Source organism: Octodon degus, unplaced genomic scaffold, assembly GCF_000260255.1.
Source record: "Octodon degus isolate 3935 unplaced genomic scaffold, OctDeg1.0 scaffold00098, whole genome shotgun sequence".
Classification (NCBI taxonomy): Eukaryota; Metazoa; Chordata; class Mammalia; order Rodentia; family Octodontidae; genus Octodon; species Octodon degus.
In genome coordinates, this window is record NW_004524674.1 from 3208773 (window position 1) to 3223292 (window position 14520).

Sequence of the window (14520 nt, forward strand, 5' to 3'; positions counted from 1 at the left end):
TTTTTTTTTTATATAACGTAATAATGGACATTATAATTGCTTTATGTCCTCCAAAGTAGTTTGGCTTTTCTATTTCTTCAGTCTGCATCAAAACACCAAGAGTAGAGGTGTTGGAAAAGTTTTAATACAAAATAAGTTACAAATAAAGGTCTGTAAGTACACACCCTCTTCTCAGAGGGGACAAGTTGTTTTCAACCCAGCAGAATGATGAGTTCAGGCTACAGAATCACAGCCCAGGCGTCACAAACCTATATTGAAACAGTAAGCAAATGGTAGTCATGATTTCCAAAGATTATTCTCAATAATGACATTTATAATACAATGAGAATTCCTAAACATTGCATGATGCCACCCAAGTTCAGTTACCATTAGGGACTCAGAACTGTTTTGTCAGAGAAGCCACTGAAAAGCGCCACTCTTGACCTTGCCGTCTGCTGTCCTGCACCTTCACACAGCTGCCTGTGGGTGGCAGGTGGTGCACACCTGGAATCCTAGCACTCTGGGCTGCTGAGGCAAAAGCACTGCAAGTTCAACCCAGCGTGGGCAGTTTAGTGAGACCTTGTCTCAAAAGGGCTAGGGGAGCTCAGAGAGAGAAGACCTGCCTTTGTGGTAATTCCATCAATAGCAATGTAGACTTTAAGTTAAGATCAGGTCCTAAGGTGAACTAGCAGGTAGCCTCAGCCGTGGGAACCAGTGACCAGAAGAATGAAAACATGACTGCTTTTATAGCCCCAGAACAGGTGGTGGAGAGGTAAAACACTACAGGCAAAACCTGAAGGTCCATTAATTCCACAAGACCTTTCTTTTTCCAGTACTGAGGCTCAAAACTCTGGACCTCACACTTGCCAGGCAGGAGCTTATGCTGCTGAGCAGACCTTTATTGATCTATCATGATTAATAGCATCTACACAGGGCTGGGGAGATAGCTCAATGGTCAAAGCGCCTGCCTTGGGGCCAGGGAGAGGGCCCCAAGAATAGTAGAAGAATAAGCACTTATCTGGCAAGCAGAGGGGCTCGAGTTCAATCCTCAGTTCTGTCAAAAAAAAAAACACCTGCCTGACAAGTACAAGGACCCAGGTTCAATCCCTAGTACCACACACTGGTGCTGGGGAGATGGCTCAGTGGAATAAGCGCTTCTCTGGCAAGTGCAAGGGCTTGAGTTCAGTCCCCAGTTCTGGAGGGGGGGGGGATTTTTTTTCCTAGTACCACATGCTGTGCTGGCTCCAGAACCCCATGTGTGCCATGCTGTCCCCTGAGTGGCACATGCCTATAATCCCAGTGCTGGGGAGGCTGAGACAGGCTCACTGCGAGTTGCTGTGTAGTGAGACCCTGTATCAAATTAATAATAAAAATAGCATCTGCACATAAACTGGCACCTGCCTCCTTGCTCAGCTCCCCCTGTGCTTAGAAATCTCGGTCCTAACCTTGACTGTCTATCTGGCTTTCTTTGGAGGACACCAGACCCTACACATAGGTAGCTTAGTACATTTCACCCTGGTGATTTCAGACCACTGTCAAAAATCTCCAGGCATTCCTAGCTCTCATTTCATACCACCTTGTATAACCACATCTACCTTTTATCCCATCCTCCACATCTGTGATAAAGTGTTCTATGACTTAACTGAATCTTATCCCACAAGTTCTTAATCTCCTCAGGTGAAAAAGGCCTAGTGACACACTGGGATTCTAGAATATTACAGCTATCTACTTTTCAAATGTTGAGCTCACAGGCTACTAAATAACACTGTTATTTTTCTCCTCACATTAGTTGTGTCACTTCCATGTATTTGGTACAGGGTCTCACTATGCTGCTCCCACTCCTAGTGATCCTCTTGTTTTCATTCTCCCCAGCACTGGAATTATAGGTGTACACGACCACCCAGTCTCAGTGGCCGGCTGAGTGCACCTGGGGGTAGGGCTGGCACAGCCTACAGTGTTAGGGATCAAACCCAGGTCCCTGCACTTGCCTAAGCAGGTGCTTAGTCTGTTGAGCTATCTTACCAGCCCTACTGTGTCACGTTACCCATGAAAAACTGGCCAATTCTATGTCAGAAGTCAAATTTACTGATACCTGGCATGCTATAGCATTCAGTAATACCAAAGTTCCCCTCACCCAAGATTAGGAAGCTATAACATTTCATACTGATTATAATATATTGATTACTAATAAGATAATGGTTCCTATAGCAAGCTTAAGGCTCCTAAGATAGATGGCTCCCATATACACGTGGGTGGTCCTGTCACACCTTAATTGTCAACTAAGGACAAGAGTGTAACCCTGACCCTAGGCTGCCTCATCCATTTCTCTTTCCAGGAATGACTGTCTTCTAGTTGAAGTAATTTACGGCCTTTACTTTTTAATAAATTCCTCAGAATATATACTGCATTAAACATTTACTTGTTTCTAAGTCATCATTTCCAACATGGTGGCCATAAAATCAACCACTCAACCTACTCCTTCACCTTGACAAAGAAGCTTACCCGACAGGTCATGAGAAGACTGGGCTTTTCTCCTGTTCCATCAGTGACTGAAAACTCAGGAGTATGGGGACAGTGTGCACCGTGATCATTTAAACTGGTCTCTAAACAGGCACGGAGCTTCTGTTCTGTAAACTCTGGAGACTGAAAATAAAAAATTCAACCACAAACTAATCTTAGTTAACTTGAGAATCAACAGGCTGAAAATGCTGATTCTTTGTAGATCAACCAATACAGCTGGCTCACTGTGATGGCTTGATGCCGTGGAGCTTGAAAAACACTCAGGCCCACGACTACTGAGATCTCTTAGTTAGTCTCCATTTAACCACACCTCCAGATTAATCAGTGCTTCCCTTTCCTGTTACACAACATTGCTGCTGCTCACAGCAGGCAGGACGTTCAGAGGCAACAGGCTTCCTTTTAACCTCCCTCAGCTTCTGCCTGAACCAGCCTGCAGCCTTTACCAAGAACCAATAGTGTCTGCTCCCAGATCTCTCCATACTAATTGGATTTATGACTATAATTCTATGATTTAATCACACCTTATGTAAAACACAGCTATAGTACAGGGGAATTAAAGTTTCATTTTTCTGTTAGGCTGAAAATTTAGGAAATATTCAAGAACATGAGTTGGTTTAAAAAAAAAATCTATAGAATTAGATAAAAGATGGAGAGGAAAATTCTAAGGTACATTCAGCTTGTTGATCCACTTCATACAGACATCTAATATCACGATTCATCTACCCATAATTCAACTATGCATTATAGGACCTTTTATTTGCCACTTCAACCTCCTGTTGAGTGAACTGGTAAACCTGCAGTCCTCATGTCAGAAAAGATGACTTGTACTTTCAAGGTCTCTGATGCCTACATCCCTTTTTTTTTTTTTTTTTTCCGGAACCAGGGATTGAACCCAGACCCTTGTGCTTGCCAGGGAAGCGCTTATTCTGAGCCATCTCCCCAGCCCTCCTACATTCTTAATACTGGTTTGTCTTTATAAATACATGTTTTATGGGAGACTGGATACAAGTGCTTCTAAACCTAAGCTGGGATCTCTGAATTCAGAGCCAAAGCAATGGGGGCTCTCAAATGGGGGAAAGCCCTGATCTGTGTTTGCCAACTTCCATGGTGAAATTATTCTCACCATAGTTGATGGGAAGCTATCAACATAAATAACATCATTGAACACAACACTGGAAAAAAAGGAGGCACACAACTGGCTCCAGCCCACCACTGAAGTTCTTCAGATAAGCACATGTGGGAACATTAGCACAAAATCTGTGTGGAACTTACATGAGATGGGATGTGTAGGCCACACTGACATACCACCACATGTCCTATTATTCTCAAGTTGTACCTAGAAGCAGAATTAGGACCCTATATCATCACGGCTCCCCAAACCTTTTCTTTTCTTTTTTTTTTTTTTAATATTTATTTTTATTTATTACATTTATTTATTTATTGTGTGTGTGTGTGGCCAGCTCAGCCCACCAGGGGGCGGGTCTGGTTGGCATGTGGTGCTGGGGATCGAACCGCGGTCCCTGTGCTTTGCCAAGCTTGTTTCAAGTAGGTGCTTTAGACCACTGAGCCATCTCTCCAGCCCCTCTTTTTTCTTTTTTTGTAGAACTGGGGATTGAACTCAGGCCCTTGCACTTGCCAGGCAAGCAGTTATTCTACTGAGCCATCTCCCCGGCCCCCAGCTCAAACCTTTCCAGGCAATAAATTGGTGGGGCATGGTCCACCCACCTTGGAGTGGGGGATGGGAACCGATTATGCTGGGAAAGTGTTGAAAACTCTTACTTTGTACACACAGGACAGATGAGGGAGTTGGCTTCCCACTCAGCTAGCATGATGTTCAGACACTGTTCATCAAACTGCACTCTCCTCTCATACTCGCTAATAATGGACTGTTCTGCAAGGGAAAAAGCAGTGGTAGTTCCTTACCAGCTTCCCCAGAGTTGCCCTGTACTTAATGCCACACCTCCCATTCATAGGCACAAAGGAAAGATTTGGGTAAAAACACTGCCCATCACTGATATTTACTGCTTTCTCAGGCTAGCTTCATCGTGTTAGATCCCTTCATATCCTCTTGCTCCCTTATAAGCAAAAGTGGTGAAGTAGGTTAAGGGGCAAGAAAATAATCTTTACGCATCTTTTGGAGGCTATAGCAACAGAAATGTAGAAACGTCAAAGGCACTGAAGAAAGCTGACACTTAACAGAGGATTTACTTCTATTGCTATTACTATATTTTTTAAGACACAGGTCTTGCTATATTCCTCCAACTCCTGGATCATGCAATCCTCTCACTTTTGCCTCCTGACTAGCTGGGACTACAGACACAAACCTTGTGCCTGGCTTCACCTATTAATACAGATGCAAGGTAGAATAATCATGGGAACTGGAATCACAAAATCAGTTTTGCTCCCTACATCCACCACTTACTAGCTGTGTGATCTGTGTGAGAATGTCACTTTCTGTTGTGTGTCTAGTACTAGCTTGTAGGCTAGTCACAAAGAGAAAACAGAATTATGAAATACATTTTTAGCACAGTCTAGCACCTTTGAGACTCTTATCTTTGGTAAGACAGCCAAAAACTCAAGAGTAAAAATCAGGCTTTTGGAAACATACCTGAAAATGGAAGCAGAATGGGAATTTAGATCTAAACCTGATTCAAAGAAAGCTCAGCACTAGAGTAGTTAAATACAGATGGAAAGAACTACTCCCTAGGATTACCTTCATCAATCAGCTCCTGTTGGATTTCCTCTAGCACAGCCAAGTCAATTGACAGCCTCAACTGCAAGAGAAGAAGAGTCATCTGCAGTTTTAGGTATTAATCTGCCACCAAGCCCTATGATTCAGACTTGGATGGTGGCATGAGGAGTCCACACCAATCTGATAAAACTGTTCCAATCTTGAAAAATATGCTGATGATGAGGTGACGTGGTTATGTGGAGAAGTCAACAACAAAAGATCAAACCACCCAGTGACAAAATACTACCAAATTTGGGAGAGACCAGTGGAAGACAGCAGTTAGCTATATGCTCTTCCAAGGCTATATGACCACAGAAAAGTTCCTAGTCTTTGTAAACCTGTTTTGGCCTCTGCACAGTGGGAATGAAACTTACCTAAGAAGGACATCATGAGTAGTAATTGTGATTGAAATAAGGTAAACATTTATTATACTATAGGACATGTAGATGCCACTAAATAACGCACCTTTCTTACACAGCGCCTTGATGATTTCAAAGCACATACCCAGCTTTTGTTAGTCTTCAAAATGCTGGCATTATCTTCTCCATTTTATAAATATCAGAAAGTTTGGGGGTTTTTTGCTGGTTCAGGCTGCCTTAAAGGTGGGTCTGAAGCGGCATGTGGAGCTGGGGATCAAACCACGGTCCCCTGCACCTGACTGAGTTTGCTAAAGGAGGCAGGCACTGTAAACAACTAAGCTAACCCACAAGCCCCCATTTTATAAACATGAAAGTTAAAGTTCTGAGGCAGTGAAGAAGTCAAAAACAAAACCAGAATTACAATTCTGGAACTCCTGACCTCCAATCTAGTTTTCTTTCTGACACGCCATAAATGGTTCTTGATCGACACCCATCCTACAAAATCTGTTTGAAACTAGAATCAAAATGTTCCTGAAGACTTCTTTTAAAAGAAAAATTCCTAGCCCATGCTTATTGAATCACAATTTCTTAACAGTAAAGAATGAAATTTCCTTTTAAAAAAATTTCATAAAAAAAAATTTCATATCTGATTTGCTACAAGAATGCAACAGGTCTAGTATTGAAGAACCATCAATATAAAGTGTGTAATGTTAATGACAGAAGAGCCTGAGTCAAAGGCTGTTAGATTTCTTTCTGCCTCGGAGCTGGCAGGTAGGCGAGTTTAGAGACATGGGGAAACAGGTACAAAGAGAACTCTAGTTCTTCATGGTGTACTCCTCCCTCACACATACACTCTGAAAACACCTATCTCAGCCTGACCTGAGCCAAGTCCTCTGGACAGTTCTGCGATGCCTGAAAAGAATTCCACTCTTCCTCCATCACCTCTTGCACTAGAAGGTTGTTCAGAGGTCTCTCTGGCATATTGCCTCCTGCCTGGCGGTACTTGTTCAGGATCCTGTCCCGGCTGCTTCTCATTCTTGCCAGACATCTCTTAGGGAAAAAAAGCAGGAAGGGCCCATTAAAAAAAAAAAATAGCTGATACACATTAAAGGCAACTTAAGGCATAAAATTTCAAATATGACCTTAACTACTGTTATTTTTCCATATTCCTCACAAGAGCTTATCCACACATATGGTACACAGCTAAAATCACAATGCTTTGTTCATTTATTTCTATTTTCTATGCTGGCTTCCTCAATAGTTAGGTGCATTCTATCTTAGCATCCACTGCCCATTAGAAGCCATTTATATTGTTTCCAAACTTTTGCTATTCTACATATGGCTGTTGTAATGGCCTTCCTGTACAACACTGCTCCTTACCTCCTGGTGATTTTGTCCACCAGTGGGCATCCAGCAATGTTTGAAGCCATTTTTTTGTTGTCACAACTCTAGTTGTATGGGTGCAGCATCTCGTGGGTAAAGGCCAGTAATGGTGCATCTAAATATCTTACAGTGTACAGAACAACCCTCCACAACAAAGAGTCCTCACTTTCTAAATGTCAAGATCAAGCCGCATGTGTGTCACATCCCTATAATCCAGCACATAGGAAGCTGAGGCAGGAGTGCCATGAGTTCCAGACCTGCCTCAGTTAACAGTTAGTTAAATTCATAGTAAATTCAACACCTGCATGAACTATATACTAAGACCCTCTCTCAAATAAATAAATAAATGTATATCAATATTCAAGGTTTAGAAACTTTGTTGTACTCAGTATAGCTGCAGATTATTTTCCTAGGATGTGTCCACCACTTTAGCGATTCCTGGGGAGACAGGCAGTATTACTAGAAATTACACGGAGTTCAGAAGAGACCAGGACTGAGGGTAGGTACAATTCTGCCAACATTTAGTCACGGAGGCCATTCTGATTCCTCTCCAGATATATGAATAATTTTTTTTTCAAAATTTTATTGATAAACAGATAGCAATGAGACAGTTTCAAATCAAATCAGAAGTACAGTTTCAACAAATAATACACTGCATATATTCTTCTTAGTGGTTAATTGCTGTACAAGATGCGGACTTGAGATCCTATTTACAAACACCATTAGAACAAATCATTCTATTCATTAAGAGAATGCAACTATATTTCTATCCCAACCACTCTGAATACACAGATACAAAATGGACATTCATCGGTATACCCCATTTGTTCTAAGTTCCGTTATGGAATATTATAGGTGTGTAATATGAATAATTTTTATCTCACATGTCATTTATATTGAAACTAGGTAGAGTGAGGTAAGACATAAAATCTCTCTTCCATGTCCAACAGCAGTCGGAGATGTTTTTATAAAGTGCAGAGGGTACGGTCACCATCACACTTCAAATTTGAAACAAACTCGCTGCCAAAAAAACAAGCCACTCGGGACTGCACCCACCCAAGGTAACCCACATGCAGTGACCAAGAAGTTCAGATTCCCCTCCTGTGGCCAGGCTCTTCCTGCACCTGCTACACAGCGCTGGGCGGAGGCGAAGGCTTAGAGGACAATAGTCCTCAAGACGAATTAGGGTAGTGGTCAGTGTTCCAAACCTCACACTCACCTGCCGGAAGGCTTCTTTCCAGGGTGGGGAGCCCATCTGTTTGTACAGTGACCGTCGGGGAGACCTAGCCGACTCGGCCATCTCTTCTCTGAAATCGACCTCAAAGCCCCATCCCAACCTCGGAGCACGCACAGAACCCTGGGAGTTGTAGTTTTTGGCGCGGATCTCCGATTGCGAGGGAAATCAAGGATGAGTGACTGAAGTAGTGACATTTGTGAAGTTAACTGAAATTGGGTAGAGTGAGGTAAGTCTTGATGGAATGTCCTGGACGATAGTTTTTATCCAGCGGAAAGTGTCCAATAGGCTAATAGATACGCAGGTCTCAGTCTCTCCGCCCTGGTGCAGTACTAGACTTCTCGCAGCAACGATATCTTTGAACGTGCCTTGGTCTAGTAACCACTTGGTCCCGCCCCACATGGCCTATACTGGGCTATTGATTGGCTTTCCTGTGGCAATGCCCTTACCCGATGGGCTGATTTCCTTTCGCCCCGCCTTCACTGCTAGCCTCGTGCTTCCGGGATGCCTACTCGATGATTGGCCGACGCAGTAGGCGGCTGGCCGTGGATTGGCTACGTTCAGCGGCGGGCTGAGCAATTGGAATGAGGAGTGCGGTTGGGCCAAGATGGCGGCTGCAGAGGGTTCCTTAAGTGATGGTGATCTTTGGCAGACCTGGCTTCCTAACCATGTCGTATTTTCTCGGCTCCGGGAGGGGCTAAAACACCAGCGCCCTGCAGAAATTGAGAAACCGGCTTCCTCGTCGTTGTCCTCGTCGCCTCCTTTGCCGCCGCAGCTGCTTACGAGAAACCTGGTTTTCGGCCTCGGCGGAGAGCTCTTCCTGTGGGATGGAGAAAGCAGCTGCTTTTTAGTGGTTCGCCTTCGGGGCCTCAGCAGTGGCGGCGAGGAGTCCTCCCTCTCCCAGTACCAGGTACCGCCAGGGCATCTCGAAAGTGACCCGCAGCTGGGATCCGAACTCGTCCCCGGCCCCCCCGCCCCCCGGCCCACCCGCCGGCTATTTTTCACTTTCTGGTGGATTCGCTAGGCAGTCGCAAGTAGACGTCCTTTCGGAGACGTCAATTACGAAGAAGAAAATCCGCCTTTCCTCATATTCCTGACACTGCTACTTAATAGAAAGGAGCTCGTGCTGTTGAGCTGTTTGTGTTCCTAGGGTCTGGGAGGAACGGGAGGACCATGGATACCCAGTAGAATACTAGTGTTTAAGTGCTCTGAAGAAAGCAGTAGGGTAAAAAGAACAGAGAACTTGGTGCAGTTGCAATTTGTGGCGAGTTGTCAAGAGAAACCTATTTTTTGATGTAACAATATAAGCATAACTTTCTCTTGGGTTGTTAGCATTAAGTCAAGAGGCAGATTTGAAAGCACCAAGTTACGTGCCTGACAGAAAGGAGGAAGCTTTGGTTGACTTCTTCCCCTTTTAGAAAGTTTAGCCATCCCCAAAGTTGTTTTTTATAAGCCAGTGTGTGATTAGAAAGTATTATAGACTCACTAAAATGAACATTGCCTTATGGAAGTATTTATCTGTAGTAAATTATTTTTTGAAGTTTAAAAAAAACGTGGTAATCATTTGAATGTATGACATTTGTTTGTTGTGTACCACAGACCAGTTCTTATAGAAAAGTGATTTGATTGTAACAAAATGCTAATGTACTAGAAGAATATACAATCTACTTATTGAAAATTTTTAGCTAAGAATACTCATCGGTTGTTCAGCTGACAGTATTCCTTTCTTTTCTGTTTTTTGAAGCTGTGTTCCAAAGGTAGCCTCAAAGACTCAAGCAATCCTTCAGCCTCCTTAGTATTCCACTACAAGTGTGCTGAGCTGGGGATACAGCACAGTGGCATGAATGCCTGCCTGGCATGCACAAGCTCCAGAGTTTGATCCAAAAAAAATCCACTACAAGTGTTCCTTGGCATGCCTAGTCCTAACATACAGTATTGTAACAGCATTCTACGTTGCTGTGCAGCATTTGGCAGTAAGAATTTAGTAATTTTAAATTATTTATTTATTTATTGTCTAACTTTTTTAGCTAGACTAAGTCTTTTCTTTTTTCTTTTTTTTCTTTCTTTTTTTTTTAGGAATCAAACTCACAACCTTAGGTGTCCTTCTGAGCTATATTCCCAGTTAGACCATCAGTCATAAATTGAGGATCTTATCCGTTTTTGTATGTTTAGCACTTGACAGCCGGCCTGGAATATTCACACTCTCAGTAAATATTAGTTACCATCTTAACTTTTTTTTTTTTTTTTTTTTTTTTTTTGTGGAACCAGAGATTGAACTCAGGACTTTGCCCTTGCCAGGGAAGTGCTTATTCTACTGAGCCATCTCCCCAGCCCCTCCATCTTAACTTTTAATCATCCAGAATCTCAGAAGTTTGGAGATTGGAAAGAAACCACTATCATGGATTGTAATCCTGAATGCTAAAAAGAATGATAGTGACTTTTTTTTTTAGTTTAGTTTTTTGTTTTTGTTTTTGGCCAGGGTCTCACTATGCAGCTCCAGCTTGTAATGATCCTCCTGTTTTCAGCCTTCCCAGCGCTGGAATTATAGGCATGCATCACCATGCCTGGATTCAGTCACTGGCTTAGTGCTCAGCATGTGATGCCAGAGATTGAACCCCGGCCCCTTGCCTAAGCACATGCTTAGTCCGCTGAGCTATCTCGCTGGCCCTTATGATAGTGACTTTAACAACAAAAGTCTTAATACTGTGATTATTAAAAATGAACTAGTTTTATTGTATATGTAAGGGGAGCGAGGTTTCAGAAGAATCCTCTAGTTTAAGTTAGGCCTTCAAAATCAAGTAGAAAGAAGGTGGGAAATTGAGTATAGGAAATAGAAGGAAAGAATCACAAGAGAAAAAAGTTTGATTAGAATCAGCAAAGGGAACTAAAAGACACACAGGGTAGAAGACATCAGTAGCAGTTAGAAAACTCATATTCAAGACACTGACATAAAAGGATTTTGGCTCAGGATAATCAATATGTTAGATAAGCAGTACATTATTGGAAGTAGAAAAGGATCTGAGATGGTCGTAGGCAAAGAAATAGGAAGTTTGAATAGAGAAAGTTTTTTTGAGGATATAATGCCGACACATACAGCTTATATTGTCTGCATAGATAAAGCAGCATTCTGCTTGCAGTGAAAGCTCTTTTTTTTTATTATTTATTTATTTATTTATTTATTTTTAACATTTATTTTGTGTGTGTGTGTGTGTGTGTGTGTGTGTGTAGCCAGCTGAGCCCACCAGGCGGCTGGGGCTGGCTGGCATGTGGTGCTGGGGGATTGAACTGCAGTCCCTGTGCTTTGCTTTGTCAAGCTTGTTCCAAGTAGGTGCTTTAGACCACTGAGCCATCTCTCCAGCCCCAGTGAAAGCTCTTAAAGCCATTTTTTTTTTCTTTCCTTTTTTTTTTTTTGGCAGAACCAGAGATTGAACTCAGACCCTTGCGCTTGCCAGGGAAGTGCTTATTCTACTGAGCCATCTCCCCAGCTCCCAAGCCATTTCTGTGTTTATAAAACTTACCATTTACTAATATTTTGAGTTCACTTCTCTGTTCACTAAGCATCTGTTGGGAGTCAGTAATATGTCAGGTACTATCAAGTTTTAGATCGTGAGTTCTGTGAGGTGGACAAGTAAAATGACAAAATGCAGTGTAACAACTATGATGGAATTATCCAGAATGTGCTGCAGAACTCCAAGAAGACACATTTATCCCTGGCCACAGGTGGGGGATATTTAGGGAGGGGAAGTTCATGTTGACTGTCTCCCAAGAATGTTTAGCTGGTTAGACAAAGTAGAAAGAAAAAGAAAAAAAAGTGAGAGCACCTCAGGAAGAGGAAGTTTTGCAAGGACATAGAGGCATGGAAAAACAATCATAATTTTCAAAAAATACAACTTAATCTAATAAGTGTAAAATATGAGTGGAGCATAGTAGACTGGAGTGATAGACAGGAAATGAAATTAGATATAGTAATCTTTAAAGTAGGAAAATTTGATGGGTTTTACATAACACTTCAATCTAAAATGGCTAAAAATATATCACCAGTTGATGATCCAAGTGTCGATACTTATCCATATGCTTTGTTATTCTGTAATTAGAGAAAGCCACAGCATTACTGTGGTTTCAAGTAACTGCCACATGTATTTATAATTAATTATTGTGACCAATTTGCTTTTATTTTTAGAGATTGCTTTGCATAAACCCACCTCTGTTTGAAATTTATCAAGTTTTGTTAAGTCCGACACAACATCATGTAGCACTTATAGGAACTAAAGGACTTATGGTATTAGAATTACCCAAAAGGTGGGGGAAGAATTCTGAATTTGAAGGTGGAAAAGTAACAGTGAATTGTAGGTAAGTTGTACTTCCATTTCATGTATATCTGTATAATTTGCAATATATACAAAACTTTTTCAAGACCAGGGTTACTTAAAATGTACTATTGAAACACTACAGCCTTCCTTGTGCAGGCTAGTCTCTTACAGTATTAATGCTTATAGTGTATGTGTGAAAAAATGTGTGTGTGTATATATTATTTATTTTTGATTTTTTTTGAGACAGGGTCTCACTGTACAGCTCAGGCTGGCCTTGATCTCACTTTGTACCCCAGGCTGGTCTCAAACTTGCAACGGTCCTCTTGCCTCAGCCTCCCGAGTGCAGGGATTACACACGTGTGACACCATGCCCAGCTTTTATGATTATATTTATCATTCCTGAATTATTATATTGTTGTCTCATTGGAAGTTAAGCTTTTCATTCAATCTGGTAGAAATAACATGTTTTTGAAAGCAGTTATTAAAAAAATAATAATTATCGTTTAAGAGCCAGATATTTGTTTAAAAGTTTATTGAGTCTGTTGTTTGGTTGAGGTTTGTTTTTGTTTTTGTTTTTCTCAGGCAAAGTTTCACTATACAGTTCAGGCTGGCCTTGAACTCACTTTGTAGCCCAACTGGTCTTGAACTCACATCAGTCCTCCTACTGTTTTCTTCCGAGTACTAATAATATACGTGTGTATCTAGAGGTTTTGTTTTTATGTATTTTCTTTTTTAACAAATCCAGAAAAGTGAGGATCTGAAAAGTTCATAAAAGAATATAAAATGAAAACATACATTTAGGGGCTGGGGAGATAGCTCAGTAGAATAAGTGCTTGCCTGGCAAGTACAAGGGCCTCAGTTCAATCCCTGGTTCTGCAAAAGAAAAGAAACGAAAGAAGAAAACATACATTTAGTTCTACAACATATAAGGAGAGCCCACTTGAACTGTTTAATATTTTGTAGATCTGTTTCTTATGTTCTTGTTTATTTTCTTTTATTTTTAGAGACAGTGTAGTTCAGGCTGGCCTCAAACTCATGGCGTCCTCCTGTCTCAGCTTCCCACGTGCTGGGATTACAGGCATGCACCATCAGCCTCCCTTACTTTTCAAAGTAACAGTAATAGTATCTTTTCTTACAGTTTTCTTGCCGGTTTAGCTTTAATGAAAGGATAAAAAAAAAAGATTTTTAAAACACTAAGCACTACAAAATGTTACAATTTAGACAGTATTTTCATGTTGATTCTGATATTAATTAAATAGGTGTTTTGAATGCTCTTTTAGCAAGATTGAGAGAAATTTGAAGGAAAGAAAAACACTGAATATTAAAATAGGTTTTCCTTTATTTTTCTTATTTAAGTTCTACATAATGTTTTGGAAAATTGTTATCTTTATTTTAGCACCACTCCAATTGCTGAGAGATTTTTCACGAGTTCTACGTCTCTGACTCTAAAGCATGCTGCATGGTATCCAAGTGAAATGCTAGATCCTCACATAGTGCTGTTAACATCAGACAATGTAATAAGGTAAATATTACTTTTACTTCTCACATGTTTGTGAGTAGGAAAGCTGTTTGTGTTGGCTGATTAGTAGCTCGAGTTAGTACCAAATGAGTCCTTGCATGTCGGAATATTTTCATGTAATGGCTGTTATAAACCATTCTCAATCATAAGAAGTGCCTGAGTGCCCTAACCCACATCCAGTAATTATTGATCTTCCTTTTCAACTAGTTGTCTGCCTCTACCCTCTCCTTTCCTAGTCTGACCTGTAAATAATGTTAGAATGATCTTCTCCCAGCTCTTCATCATGTCACCCTTGGGTGATAATGTAGCGTAGAGGGATGAGAATATAATTGAAAATTGAAAGATTTGAATTCTTACTTAGAAACCAGTTTTATTATCTTTGAGATTTTTAACTTCCTTTGGTGAATAGATGGGTTCAGTTTCCAGTCTGTAAAAAGTTCCTGTTTAAATTAATTATTTCTAAATTCCCTTTCAAGATTTGTTTT

The 14520-nt window shown here is 41.2% G+C and overlaps 2 protein-coding genes across 2 annotated transcripts in view; one reads left to right on the top strand and one right to left on the bottom strand.

Moving 5' to 3' along the window:
* Positions 1-11: 11 nt before the first annotated feature.
* Rpain (RPA interacting protein) lies at positions 12-8643 on the bottom strand. Its single transcript, XM_023723227.1, has 7 exons — positions 8192-8643; positions 6469-6639; positions 5213-5273; positions 4279-4390; positions 3772-3835; positions 2482-2622; positions 12-248 (listed from the first exon to the last, which is right to left on the bottom strand). Exons 1-7 carry the CDS (start codon positions 8270-8272, stop codon positions 219-221), a joined length of 660 nt encoding a protein of 219 aa, XP_023578995.1. The 5' UTR covers positions 8273-8643; the 3' UTR covers positions 12-218.
* Positions 8644-8798: 155 nt separating this feature from the next.
* Nup88 (nucleoporin 88) overlaps positions 8799-14520 on the top strand; it is a 34405-nt gene continuing 28683 nt past the window's right edge. The window contains exons 1-3 of the mRNA XM_023723415.1: positions 8799-9116; positions 12387-12556; positions 13913-14038. Of these exons, the coding sequence (XP_023579183.1) occupies positions 8814-9116; positions 12387-12556; positions 13913-14038 (599 nt within the window). The 5' untranslated portion in view covers positions 8799-8813. The remainder of the gene's footprint in view (positions 9117-12386; positions 12557-13912; positions 14039-14520) is intronic.